Genomic DNA, 13714 nt, shown 5'->3' on the forward strand with positions numbered 1-13714 from the left:
TGGGTCTTTAGGATCTAGACCATAACTTGAAGGCCCCGTATACCACACTGACAATGTGGGCACGTTAAAAATCCACCTCTGTCTTTTAGACATTGGACAAATAAAATGGCTACCAACTCTGTCAGACTGGATGTGTTACAAAATGCATCCCTTCAGGTTAATCTGACAGTTCTAGAAGTGGTAGACACTGAGAACAGCCTCTACTCTACCATACTGCTTGACCCAAGCGTAGCATTGTTAACATGCAGGCCGTCGTCAATTTCCACCGACAGCCATACTACTACTTTAGCTGAGATAACTCAATTTTGTAAGAAGCTAACCCGTCACCTTATGACCCCATGACTAAAAACTAAACTTAAAAAAATAACATCGTTTCACCTATTTCCTGTCTTCAGATTCCTTTCGACTCTTTCTGAATAACCAGAGAATCACTGATTTGAGTAGGAATATTGGATTCGCTAATAAGAGTCTGCCCATCAGAAGGAGGGACTTAGAGTGAACCTTTCCTGTTCAGTTTTCAGATTTCAAACTTTGATTACTGCACCTCGTAGCCAACGTTCCAATTGTCTTGTAACCCCAGCTTTACACAAGAGATGCAAAACAAAAATAGGTACCCTCCTTATCATTCGATATGGTGGAAGCTATAAACAGATACAAACGTACGAGTGCTCAAAAATTTAAACGCCAACAGTTACCTTTGCTATCCTCTTCCTTTATCTCTAGCGTGACTTCAAACGTGAAGAGATTATCAATATACTTGTCTGTACTAGAGGTCAGTACAGAGTTAGAGAGTTTCCTGGTGAACTTGCTGAATAGCTGCTTGAAGCAGAACAGAATCTTGCCAACCTGTTGACATACCATAGAATGTGTATGTATGTGCATAGTAAGTGCCTTCATAAATTACAGTAGGTAAGTTCTTATATGACATGCCCTAACAGAGTACATGCATGACTTACACTAGGTAAGTACATATTATAACTTACACTAGGTAAGTACACACATGACTTACACTAGGTAAGTACCTATTATAACTTACACTAGGTAAGTACACATTATGACTTACAGTAAGTACATACATGACTTGCACCAGATAAGTACATATTATGACATGACCTAGGTAAGTACATACATGACTTACACTAGGAAAGTACGCACTATGACTTACGCTAGGTAAGTACATACATGACTTAAACTAGATAAGTACATATTATGACTTACACTAGGTAAGTTCTTATATGAAAAGCACTAAGCAAGTAGGTACATTTATTGGCCTAGTTGTGTATGTACACATCATATACATACGCAACAGACACTAGTTAAGGACATGCATGACATGCACAAGTCTAGTATCTAGAACAGATCGGCTACACACAAAGAAAATGCTTCTTTTGTGTTTTGTTTCTTTCAAGTAGTGACATTGTGACACTTCAGCAGCACGTTGTCGATGGGACATTTTAAAACAAACATGTTGGTCTATGTTGATACAGATAAAGCCAACCCATATGTGAGTAAAACGATTTCGATTAAATTTTAGGCCCTTCCTTTGCATGCTAGTTGCGTCCAAGATTGCTTTTTGAATGAGGACCACATGGCTTCACATAAACAACTATTTGTATGTCGACAATGTTCTCAGTTATAACAAATATACAACAGGCATAAGTATATATTGAGACTATTGATGAAACATTTCCAATAATTTTTTGAACAATTAAATTTTAAATTAATTTTTTCTATAGTGTAATTTATGTTAGGAACTTACAGTATTTTTGTCCATGTTTACTTAGATTGCCGAAGCATAGAATTTTTTTTACCAAAAAAACTTTCCAATAGCTGGTAAAGATGAACATTAACAAAATTTTAGTAAATTTCATCAGAAAATGTATTTTTATTATTTGCAATTGTTTTTGATGTTTGAGGGTATCTTGACTGCCAGAATGTTTCAAAATTAAAATTGACCCAACTTAATTGTGGTTAAAACATTCAAATCAAGCGAAAATGTGATTATGATGTCTATAGTCGCGGAGGCCGACAGAATATAGACGTGAAATGCTGCAATATGAACGGAGTGACTGATATTAACTATAGCAATAATAGCAACTAGAGGCATCATTTCGCAAATATTTTTCTCTGAGAGTTTTAACCACGATCAAGTTATGTCGATTGTTTGTCTAGAAATATCGCGGCATTTCCGCGACCAAGCGCATGTGCAGACAAATTGATGACATAAAAAAACAAAGGATTGCATCCCAACTACTGTAACACCTCTAATTGAATGCCATACCGCTCCATCTATGTTTCAATCCTTCTCTCGTAGTGGTGGTCAAATAGAGAAAGCATTCAAATAGAGGTGGCGTTCAAATACAGGTGACGTTCAAATAGAGGTGGCATTCAAATAGAGGTTTTACGGTATATTGTCTGGCACTGTAGATCATAACTAGTAAAGTGGGACAATGAGAATACAGAAGGCGCCATAACAAACCCTACCGCATCTGAGAGATCACATCTGAAGACATGGCACTGAAACATAGTGCTCTCTGCATTGTCTCCATGACTAGACGTGAAGGCAAAGCAGTTCCTCTCAGCACTCTCGATGGCTCCTCGTGTGCAGAACAGAATTCTGGGTATTTTGAATGAACCGATTTCACTCTCAGAATTTCGATCCACAAGCCTATAAATATGACAACGGAATACAAATAGACAATCATTTACGATTTCTAAGGCATATAAACTGTATTATTTGAAAAACTAGACCATCAACTCATGATCTAGTTCAGCTCAGAAAGCTAGGGATATAAGCAAAAAGCTTATTGCTGTCTTACCACTATCGTATATTGTCAATTTGTCATATGCTGCTCAAAGCTGGTATGTATCCCTTTGTATTGAAGACTGGTAAACAAAAATAAGAGCGCTCTCAAAAGTTATGCTTAGGGCTATACAACCTGATATGGACAGTTATGGTCTAAAGGCCCTTAATGCTGAGGAGCTAAATGTGTTTTTAGATATTTGCGGTCTACAATATTCAAGTTGTATCTTCAATCTGCCTGACCAATCATTACATTCCAATTTATTCAGAAATTTTTCTACACCTTGTACCTTGGCAATCCACATTATAGAGCAGTCTTATGCGAAAAAAGCTTTTTTTAAATCTCTACTAAAATAAGTGTCATGGCTGTCCGTCGCCTCTTAGATGTTAGGAAAAAAACTGTATCAGGCAAAAATCAAACTCAGGTATTCACCTTATTAGACCGACACATTAACCACTGCACCAATCAGCCACCTTACCACTTTGCAGAATAGTTATAAACAAAGCCATTACACCTGACAATCTTTCACGAGACACCAGACTGCCGGCATACGCATAGGTTCACTTTACTATTTTTTATTTCTATTTTATTTTTGTTTCATGGTATTTTCATATTATAATTAAATAATAATATTCTCATAATACTTCTATTTTTGCTTTGAACAACATTAACCAGCAATAATAAAATTCATATCCATATAGGTTGTAACATTTCAATTGTGCATCTCCTTTGTACACATGCAACACCTTCATGTTATATCTTACCAAAGTAAAACATAACCGCCAGGAATAATCACTAAACTAGCACCATAGTGGACCAATCAAATCAATTGTTGCTGATCGTACAACTGGAGTGTGTACACCTTTCTTTATCAGTTAGATTGCAAGGGTGTACAACTTAAGAGTACAACCAGAAATGTTGTATAGTTTAAGACAAGTTTGGAATAGAAGGTCAGAAAATGCGCAAGTTTGTAATAGGGGTTAACCCTTTCGCTGGGTCAAAGTCCGGAACCGATAAACGACGTTTACATCATTTCCTTAGCGAAAGGGTTAAGAATGAATAAGATCAAGAACTAATAAAGCCTACGTCAAACAGACATCAGCTGTTGGACAAAATATGGAGAGAGACATGGTTACTGTGGCATAGACACATCTAGACGAACAAGGTAAAGGATTTTTAGAGATGGAGCTGTCAAAAGGAGGTTGGGAAAAAGGTTGCATTATGCATGATCTGAACTCGCAACCTTCAGCTTGGTAGACCGTCATGTAAACACCTGTTCAAGTCAACTGCCTTCCCACATTAGGCAGACAGTTATTGCACATGATGATCTTCCATGGCGGACTAAACTGTCAAGGGAACTAAAAATAGATGCTTGAATTGGTGCATATTCTCTAAAGCGTTGAAGAGTTAACATAATGCTATAAAGATTGTCGCAATAGATGATAACTTATGTTAATGGTCTATGTTAACATAATATTAATAGCACTTGTCTAAGTTAATAAGATTCAGCATATTGTTAACACACAACAAACTGCTAACACACTAACAGAACTATAATAACAAGTTATAGTTCTGTCATGGAAACATAGTGACTGTCTGTATAACTATTGAGCAGTAGATCATTTAGCACACAGTTAAAATATCAAAAAGCACATTTAATTATCAATTAATTAATCAATGCACAGTCAATCCACAGTTTTCGACGAAACTCCGTTCCCGAAGGATGTTTAAAAAGCGATTTGTTAGAAATTTGAATCTATTTTTCCCATTACAATTTATCGTTACTATAATAAGAGCCGTGTCCGCCCATCTGAAGCAACGGTAATTGCGTTACGAGAAATAAATGGCCCTGGATTAAAATCAAACCTGGTATCGCAGCGCGATATTCAGAGTATAAGGCACCACTATGCTACTCGATCACCTATACAATTCACAGAATATTTATGTATATACTTATTACGCATGGTGATCTCTCACAGCGCACTGGAGTGCCAATGCACTAAGATAAGTGATTTAAACTTTTAACCTTAAACTTTTTAGAAAATAAATTTATTAAAGCATATTTCTAATATTCCACACCATAGATTATAAGAGGAATGTGATAGGACATCAGGTAATATTTAAAACTAGCTGTATGCCCGACGTTGCGTGGTAATAAGAGTTTTGCACAAAAAATTTATTTTTCATTAGCTAAGTTTCTTTGCCAGATGAATATGAGTAACTTAACTCTTTCACTACAGCGCTAATACTATTCTGACCAAATTAATTCAAATTCAAATTCGAAAAATTGATATACCGCTAGTATTTAAGCAATATCTCGAGAATCAATACAGATATCGTTTTACTGTAAAATGCATCTTATTCAGAACAGAATTCTCTACAAGATAAGTATAAAATTGTTAGGAGAATCTGACTCTCGCGAAAATTCTGACGCTTTCTTTGCATTGAACGAACGCAGTGTGTTTCTTATTGCCATGACGATAATGATCTGGTTTTCCCGTTTTGAAAAATAATTAGAAATGGAATTGCACAGCCAAAAAATGTTCTATTGGTTGCCCGTGATTGGCAACAAGGTTGTTTTGTTGGAGACAAAATTTGATTGGTCTAGCTAATGTGTGGGCTTCGGAAACAAAAGTGAAACCCTATTGACAAGCCGATACATCGGCTTACGATCTGTACTTAGCCAAGCGATCTGTACTTAGCCAAGCGGTACTTAGTTAAGCTAGTTTAAATTGTTACTATAATAAGAGTTATTATTATAACTTCGTTAATGATCTTTAAGCGTGCTAGCTGATGGGTGAGTATTTTAATCAATCAGCAACAAAGAGTGGTAGGTGTGATAAATATTATATGAACAATTGTCCATTGTAGCCAGTTGGCTCTGTGGTTTAGACCACATGCCTGAAGACCTGAAGGTTTTAAGATCAAATCCTGAGACAGACAAAAACTGAGATTTATATAAATATAGTATAGTATTGGTCTCATTAAAATATATGAGCAGTCAAAGTGGGGAAAGCACCGCACTTCTGAATCTGTACCAACTTGTGCCTCGGCCTCATTTACTCAGTATTACTCAGTCATACATGGTGCAGATACAGAGAATCTGTAGAATCTGTAGCTACAGACTGTGTTTTAAATTAGTAGAAGTACCCTATCTAAAATATTGATAAATAACAAACACTTTGTATGTTTATTTCTACCAACTTCAACGTAAACACTAAATACCGAGGGCTAGGGCTACGCTAAGGTTACGACCTAAAAAGTCCTCTAATGAAAGAGTAGTTTTCAGCAAAGGTCATTTAAGGTCAGAGATCAAAGGTCATGTGAAATAAAACAACACAAACATCTATTGCCTTCCATTTTTACTAATTGTAACATCAAAAAATCCCTTAGTTTGGTCGAAAGCCGAAATTTTGGTCCAAATCCGATTTTGTCGAGATCAAAGACATGAGCAGCTGAAGTACTGAGGTGTGACTGACGACTGTCTCCAAATCGGAGACATTCTAAACTGAGGTGTGACTGTATTCTAGATACTAAGTAACCGCTGGCACATATCTAACTCTTTATTATATTTATTAATACATGTAGATAATAACAATGTAAGTATGTTAACAGTTACCATAGAAGGGCCTTACACATTAACCATACAATAGAGTAGGTACACTAGCTCATTAACTTATCTTATACAAATCCAGATACTCCCCAGTTCGAAATACACACAATCATAAACAAAGCCTCCATTAAGACAATTAAAGGTGCTCTTTGATATCCTTACAGCTAAATTATCTACCACTGAATAGTTATACAGACAACCACTGTTTCCATGACATTGGTAATCTGCAAGTTAGTGGCATCCAAAAGTTGGATACAGCAAAAACCCACAAAGTCAAGCGAATTTCGTTCCTCACAAGCTTTTACCAAAGAATTCGTGCTTGCGAAAGATGGAAACTGCACTTGCAAATGATGCGCAAAAAAATGCCGCGCAAGCTATTCCATTTTAAACATTTTTCCACTTCAGTCATTCCAATTTCGAAGGTGTGTGGCTAAGCGGGACAGAAGTGTGTCACTAGCACCTCCGGTGTAGAAATCCTTATCTTTTTAACAAAGCACCCGGGTTAATCCGCAACATGCGAATGTGCATTCAAACACTTATCGCACGGTAACTTAGCGTGGGCACAACTCTAAATCCACCTCAGGTGCACAATGAAAACACATATATAGGAAGTTGTCGTAGAAACAAGGGCTTACCCATAGACTTGAAGTTATCATACCAATCGCGATGACAGACAATTGATATACAAATTCCTATATTTATGACAAGCTGCCTTGAACACGAGCCTAATAAAAACATTTGTAGCATTCAATGAACACATGCCTACAATGTAGGCTATGTTAACTCTATGATTTATCATAGGGTTGACATAGCCTACAAACAATAACTATTTACAAAGACCTTAGGCCAAATGAGCCCCATTGTGACTGGGTTATACCATCATTGCATCATATGCGTTGTGAAAACTAGAAATTCCTTTCCAATTGCAAAAGTTGCTTGAGTAGAATATGAATGCCATACGCAAACCTCATACAAATGCCAGACACTAAGTGAATTCCAAAGAATATGTTATGTTAACAGCAGCCATAGTGATATTAGCACACAGTATAGCTGTGTTAACAAGCATTAACACAGCTATACTAACAGCTTTCAATGTATGGTAACCCACCACCTAAGTACCAAAAACCAGCTATATCAGAATTCACCGCATTATATATATCCTAAAGTGCTTGTACATCTATTAATGTATAATAACAATACAACATCTATGTTAACCTTGTATCAATGTATGCTATAAGGCAACAATACGTGTATATGCATTATATATTAATAGATTTCTACAAATGCACCTGCTTACTGATAGAGTTATACGAATCCCCACAATAGCTGAATACATCCCCACAATAGCTGAATACGGAGTTCACAATGCGAGAAATAGGGGACAAGACTCCATTAACATGATATGCCTTTGAGGTGTGATTGACAAGCTGAGTGGTTGAGCAGAAGGAAATAAATGGCATAGATGCTTGAAAGCATTCAAGCAGCTATAACTAGAATATGCTAAAAGTCTGGGTTGTTTTTGATAAGCAAACATGGGTAAACTTACATCACATGTATGTTTAATTGCTACAGGAATGAGATTTGCTGTTGGGTACCTCTTGCAATTTTTCCTACACTCCTTCCGAAACTAGCTGTAGTTTTGGAGAGGAAGCAAAGGAAAAGAGGGGGGAATGAGAGAGGAAGAAGAGACAACTACAGTCATACATATGAGAGCCCCGATATGCGAGAAACTCGAGATACGAGATGACTTCTGAGCAAGTTTCTTCCTTGAGATACAAGCATATAAGCCAGTTGTTAATGGCCGCTATATGGCTAAAGCCTGGTTTCCATATACGTCGCAAAGCACCGACGACAGCACCGCAGGCTTTTAGCGGTGAAATGGAAACCTACGCGCTGGGTACCGCCAAGAACCGCCGGTAGTTGCCGGCGGCATTGCAATAGTTTAGCGCTGTTCAAATTTCGCAAAAGGCCGCAGGCAAAACCTTCCCGAAATGCACTGTTCATTTGAAGGTCACCATTATAGAAACGGCATGACGAGCGAACATTTTATCTGATTCCGCGATTATGTTTAGCGATGCGGCTTATATGTGAACAGATGCCGCCGAGCCTAGCGTCGCAAGCGTTTTACTGGGCATGTTACCGCCGGAGTCTCGCAATCGATATGGGAACCAGGATTTAGTATGAGAGAGGCTGCGTTTGAGAACAGCATCACTCGGTCTTTCGCCTCGAAGAGAGAGACAGAGGAGAGAGAGGAGAGAGAAAACTGAGAGAACAGAACAACTCGAGAGATTCATGAAAGTATGATGACAGGAGGAAATGTTCAGTGACTCAGCAGAAATGACAACTAACCAAGTATTTAATAATTACTCTCTGCTGTCACTCAGCAATTCATTACAGATACAAGCCAAGATCAGTTGATACTTTGCCTTTGAGAAAAATTAGTAGCCCGTAGCGGCTGATATAATAATGCAATGCTCATTGCAACAAGAAACCATTACTCCATCCTGGAAATACTTTCTTTACGATGTGCATACGAATCACAATTTACCAACAATACTGACACAAATCCTATATTCATCAGCAGCAACTATCCTTGGCCAAAATTGAGTCGATCTTCTGTGATTTTACTCTTGCCAAAAAGTAAAATTGCGATATTCTTCGGTTAGTCCATATACTTGATGAGGTCGAATTTTTCAAATAAACTCCATGGCGTCTAAAGGTACGGCCACGCGTGCCAATTTTTTCGCTGGTTTTCACCAAAATCACGAAATCAATGAAAAACACAGAATTATTTGACAGAAATTCACGGAATTGTCAGAGCTGTGCATGCTTACCGAAATCGTCGACGAAACGCTTTTAATTGGCTAAAGAAATTATTAGCGAGTACGATTCTAGCAGCTTTCGCAGTTTATATAGTCCGAGACACGTATTACAACACACAATAAAAGTATCGCTGCAATTCAACAATAATATAAAATCTTGGAATGAAGAATTTGTATCACAGAAGATTTGATCTCGGAACCTCCCATTCCCAAGGCGATAAACTAACCAATTGAGCTACGCGAGGTTGAAGGATTTATCGGGCTATATGAGTCAATATTTGGTGAAAATACGCATAGAGCTATGCGGTACACATCATCATTAAAGCTTGCTCTCACGTCTCTTATTAGTAAGTTAAGCAATAGGGATACTAGCTTACTTAAATTAGCCATTGGCATTGTGCCAGAATAAGTGGCAAGTGGCAGGCAACTACATTACTTGCAGCTGTCTATAAGCTGTTTGTAATACCCGCGCAACGCTGGTCATATGGCTAGTACAAATCTAATTCAAACCTAAGTTTGAACTCGGGAACAAATGAATAGCTTTTTCCCTCAATACATAATTTACTTTACAATTTTGTGTTTTAGTCTCATGGTCTAATTTAGTCTAAACGACATGGACCGGTGATGATAACGCTAACATCTATCTAACTGGTCAACTTGGGTAAGCAGTATTTCGGCGTATTCACCAGTAGTCAATTTGTACATGCAACTTTTACATATTTCAATGCACATTAGTAGTTACAATAACAATTTGCAAAAATATTCATAACTATATCAGTTTTTGCAATTAAAATATGACGTTCCGTCAAAAGAACTGGCCAATGGTGCTTGGAATCTTCATTCTCAGCCCACATTCGTTGCCGTTTCTAAGAGCAGTAGACATAAAATAAAACCTTTAACACTTAGAAGGCTAGCGACGAGAACACTCGTCCGAACCGTTTCATCGTGGTTGCCTAGCGACAAATAAACTCGCGATCGAGTCACATGATTGTTTTCTTACAAAACAGCTTTCCTAAGAGATCGTGATTGGCCCAATCATAAGCTAGAAGTCTTTAGTATCGGTCCTGTAGCTGTTTCCTCTCAGTACCGCAATTTTACAATCATACTGCGCTCTGGAAATTCCAGTAATGTAACGCCCGTTTTTATTTCAAAATGACCGCTGCTCGAAGAACATCGTGTAGATCTATGGAGGACGTTTTTCAGGAAATTATAAATGATAGTGGGAGTGAAGTCGAGTCAGATAGTGACAGTGATGAAGGTAAGTATTCTTAGCTTTCATTTATGTGTTAGAACCTTATTTTAGTCGTCATAACAAACAAAATCCCTGTACAGATTACATAGAGAAAATAAAATAATATAATAATACGATGAATAGAGTAGCTAGTAGTAATATAATAAGTATATAATAAAGCTAGCATATAAAATACGCACTAGTTTCATGTGCCAATTGGGACTTGAGTTATACAGACTGTGTGCATTAGACTTCTGTATCGGAGGTTTAACTTTTGATACCAATGGAAAGAGGAGGCTTTTGGCTTTCAAATGATATATAGAACATAGTAGTAGAAGCAAAAAAGATGATTGTGTTGGTAATGCAAAGTTGAGCAAAGCGCCTAGCTGACTGACATGCGTTATGTAATAGGCAAGTAGCCTTGAAAGTGTTAAAAGAATAAGCAGTGACTTAGTAAAAAATCACCTATCACCTAATTTTACACAATACAGGTTGATTAATCCTCACTTGATGGTAGACTTACATTCTGAAGACACGTCATTAAGCGATTCCGTCACTAAACTAACCCCAATCCCTTCGAGCCTCATCGCATATGTATCGGTTATTTACACTGTGCTCTACTTCTTGACCTTTTCTCCTTCTCCACTTACTATTAACTTTTTAGTATTAGATCTAAATTCTTACCAAATAAATTACATTTTAAACTTTTTTTTCATGTAGTTTTTGCACACACGAGCATGTAAACAAATATTCAGCTACTGCAAAGTAAATTGCGGTAGATTATACATATTATCATCTATTCTTAATGTGTGCTTTTCCGGAAACTCTTTTTCCACTTTTAATAATGGAATGTACTATAAGTATTTTTATAATGCTTCAAATACAACAGATATTAACTCAACAACCGATACATACAACAACATACCGTACATACCTAAAACAATATTAATAAGGTACGCATGCTAACGTATAAGCGTAATATATATTCATGGTGATTTTAATATATTTTGAAAAAAAATTTCTTTTTATTTAGCTTTTTGAAGCATAGTTTGACTATTTTAAACATATCATATATATAATATACAAGCTGTTATGAAGCGAGCCCTTTGTTCATTGGGAACCACCTGAAAAAACTAGTTTTAACAGAAATTACGCAGCTTCAAGTAGGTGCAACCAGAAAAAGGCTGAGCCAAGCAGACGTACCTGACATCACCCTCTACTGTACTAGGGATCATGAGCTTGATAGGCATGGCCATAGTGTTGTGGTCATTGAGTATAGTCATGTTCCTAATGATTTCTGCCTCACTCCTGGGGGCATTTACTGCTGCGGCCCCTAAAAATACAAGACTTCATAACCCAACAGATATGGAACCTTAGAAAAATGAGACAAAGGAAGGTAACTAAAGAGCTGGCTAAAAATTTTTACAAAATACATCTAAAGGGCATCAGGGTTACGACATCCCCCTTTAAGGTTTTTTCGCCTTACGATGTGTAACACAAGTAGGTAAGTTCATTCCATCGTAAGGACATTTTTGTCGCCGCGCAACATCAACAAAAATGTCTCTTGAAATTTAAATTTGGCGGTCGGTGTACTGAATACCTTGGAATGACGAAGATGCCAAAATGATATTCGCTAAAATCTCTCCCACGACGCCTGAAAGAGATACGATTCTCTCTCAGTTCATCGTTCTTCTCAAATGCTTGCTATTACGTGAGTGAAACGGAAATTAGTAAAAGGTGAAAGTGAAAATTGATTGTGCATTTTAGCGTTTAATATAATATTCACTATAATCTTTAATTCATTATACGTATATAATTATATAACTATGTATACAACTCTAATCCATTAGCCATGGGTCCTAAGATTGTTTAACAATGTTGAAGGAAACAGTAAGAAAATGATTTTATTGCAATAAAAATTTATTTTATTGCAGATCATACCCACAAAATGCATTAAAGTTACTGTAGGTAACTATTGTTACTAAGGTTAACATATCGTTTTGTTACTAGTTTTTAATATGCGCTAACGTATATAAAAGTTTGATGATTTCTACCAGGGGTGTTCGCATTAAAGAATTGCTATGGGTTTGCCATACCTCTCTATACGACTTTATCACTTTACGATGACAGCACTGGAACGAATTAATACGACATTATACGACGTTAGCACATTATGACAGTGCTGTCATCTTACGATGACAGCACTGGAACAAATTAATGTCGTATGACGGGAAAGGGGGGGCACTGTACAGAGTTTTTTTTTAAATGCAGTCAACAACAAGTAACAAGATGAATGCCTAGGAAATGACTGAAACAAGAGTTGCTTTATCCTACAATGATTAAATCCACCAACTCAAATCCTCAGTAAAATATAGCGACATCTACATTTTTATGTTATTAACAATTGAACCTTAGAACAATTGAAAGTAGTTGTTGCTGCTCCTCGCTATATATTCATGATATTGAAACTTTAAAATGTTGCTGCAACACTAAGACCCGTGGAGGGGGTAGGTGACAAACTCATCAAAAGACACATCCAGAATAAAAGACTCGCCACTAAAGCTAAATTTAGTAACTATGGACAAGCTTTTGTAAAGATATCGGAAAAGATAAAGCTTGCAGTATTTATTGAGCAAATTATTTCAAGTTGTCCACACGTGTAACTTTTTCTAAATGGGCAGATGAGATGGATTCGACATAATCTGCATGTGGGTAAACAGCTGAAAAGTAGCACAAATCTGCTCATCCTTTCGCCTTTCTTTGGAAGAGACGATCCATACTTTCTCCAAATCGTCAAACAAATTTCATTTTGACATCTTTTAAAACATAAATTATGTGTTTGAGCAGTTTAAATGTGTCAACTAATTCTCTATGTCGTCATAACTGGAGTTTTCCACCCATGTCAAATAAATAAAGTAAAATTACACTTCTCACATATTTAATTTCTTATACGTATGTAACCTTATTACAGTTTTATTACTTTCATTTCAGCATAATTTTTTCCTATATCAAAAAATTCCGTTAGTGGCAAATTTTAAAGTTTTATTTTACAGTTTTATTTCACTTTTTTTTTAATATTATCTTTTCAGTGTTAATTTATTTAAAACATTATTGTATTCTACATAAATATAACAGTAGTTTATTTAAAAACTACTATCATATTTACAATTATTGTTATTACATAAGCCTTACAGTGACTTTTACTTCCAAATTATTTATAGACAGAATCCACAACCTTAGGCAG

The 13714-nt window shown here is 36.5% G+C and overlaps 1 protein-coding gene across 2 annotated transcripts in view; it reads right to left on the reverse strand.

Annotated features, from left to right (window-relative positions):
• LOC137398913 (rab GTPase-activating protein 1-like) overlaps nt 1-13714 on the reverse strand; it is a 95908-nt gene that overhangs the window by 68244 nt on the left and 13950 nt on the right. For both annotated transcript variants that reach the window (XR_010979055.1, XM_068085076.1), the window contains exons 5-7: nt 11674-11803; nt 2485-2668; nt 696-846 (exon numbers count right to left, since the gene is read on the reverse strand). Coding sequence is in view for 1 of the 2 variants with exons in the window: in XM_068085076.1 (XP_067941177.1) it covers nt 696-846; nt 2485-2668; nt 11674-11803 (465 nt within the window). In the remaining variant the exon portion in view is untranslated. The remainder of the gene's footprint in view (nt 1-695; nt 847-2484; nt 2669-11673; nt 11804-13714) is intronic.

Source organism: Watersipora subatra, chromosome 6, assembly GCF_963576615.1.
Source record: "Watersipora subatra chromosome 6, tzWatSuba1.1, whole genome shotgun sequence".
NCBI lineage: Eukaryota > Metazoa > Bryozoa > Gymnolaemata > Cheilostomatida > Watersiporidae > Watersipora > Watersipora subatra.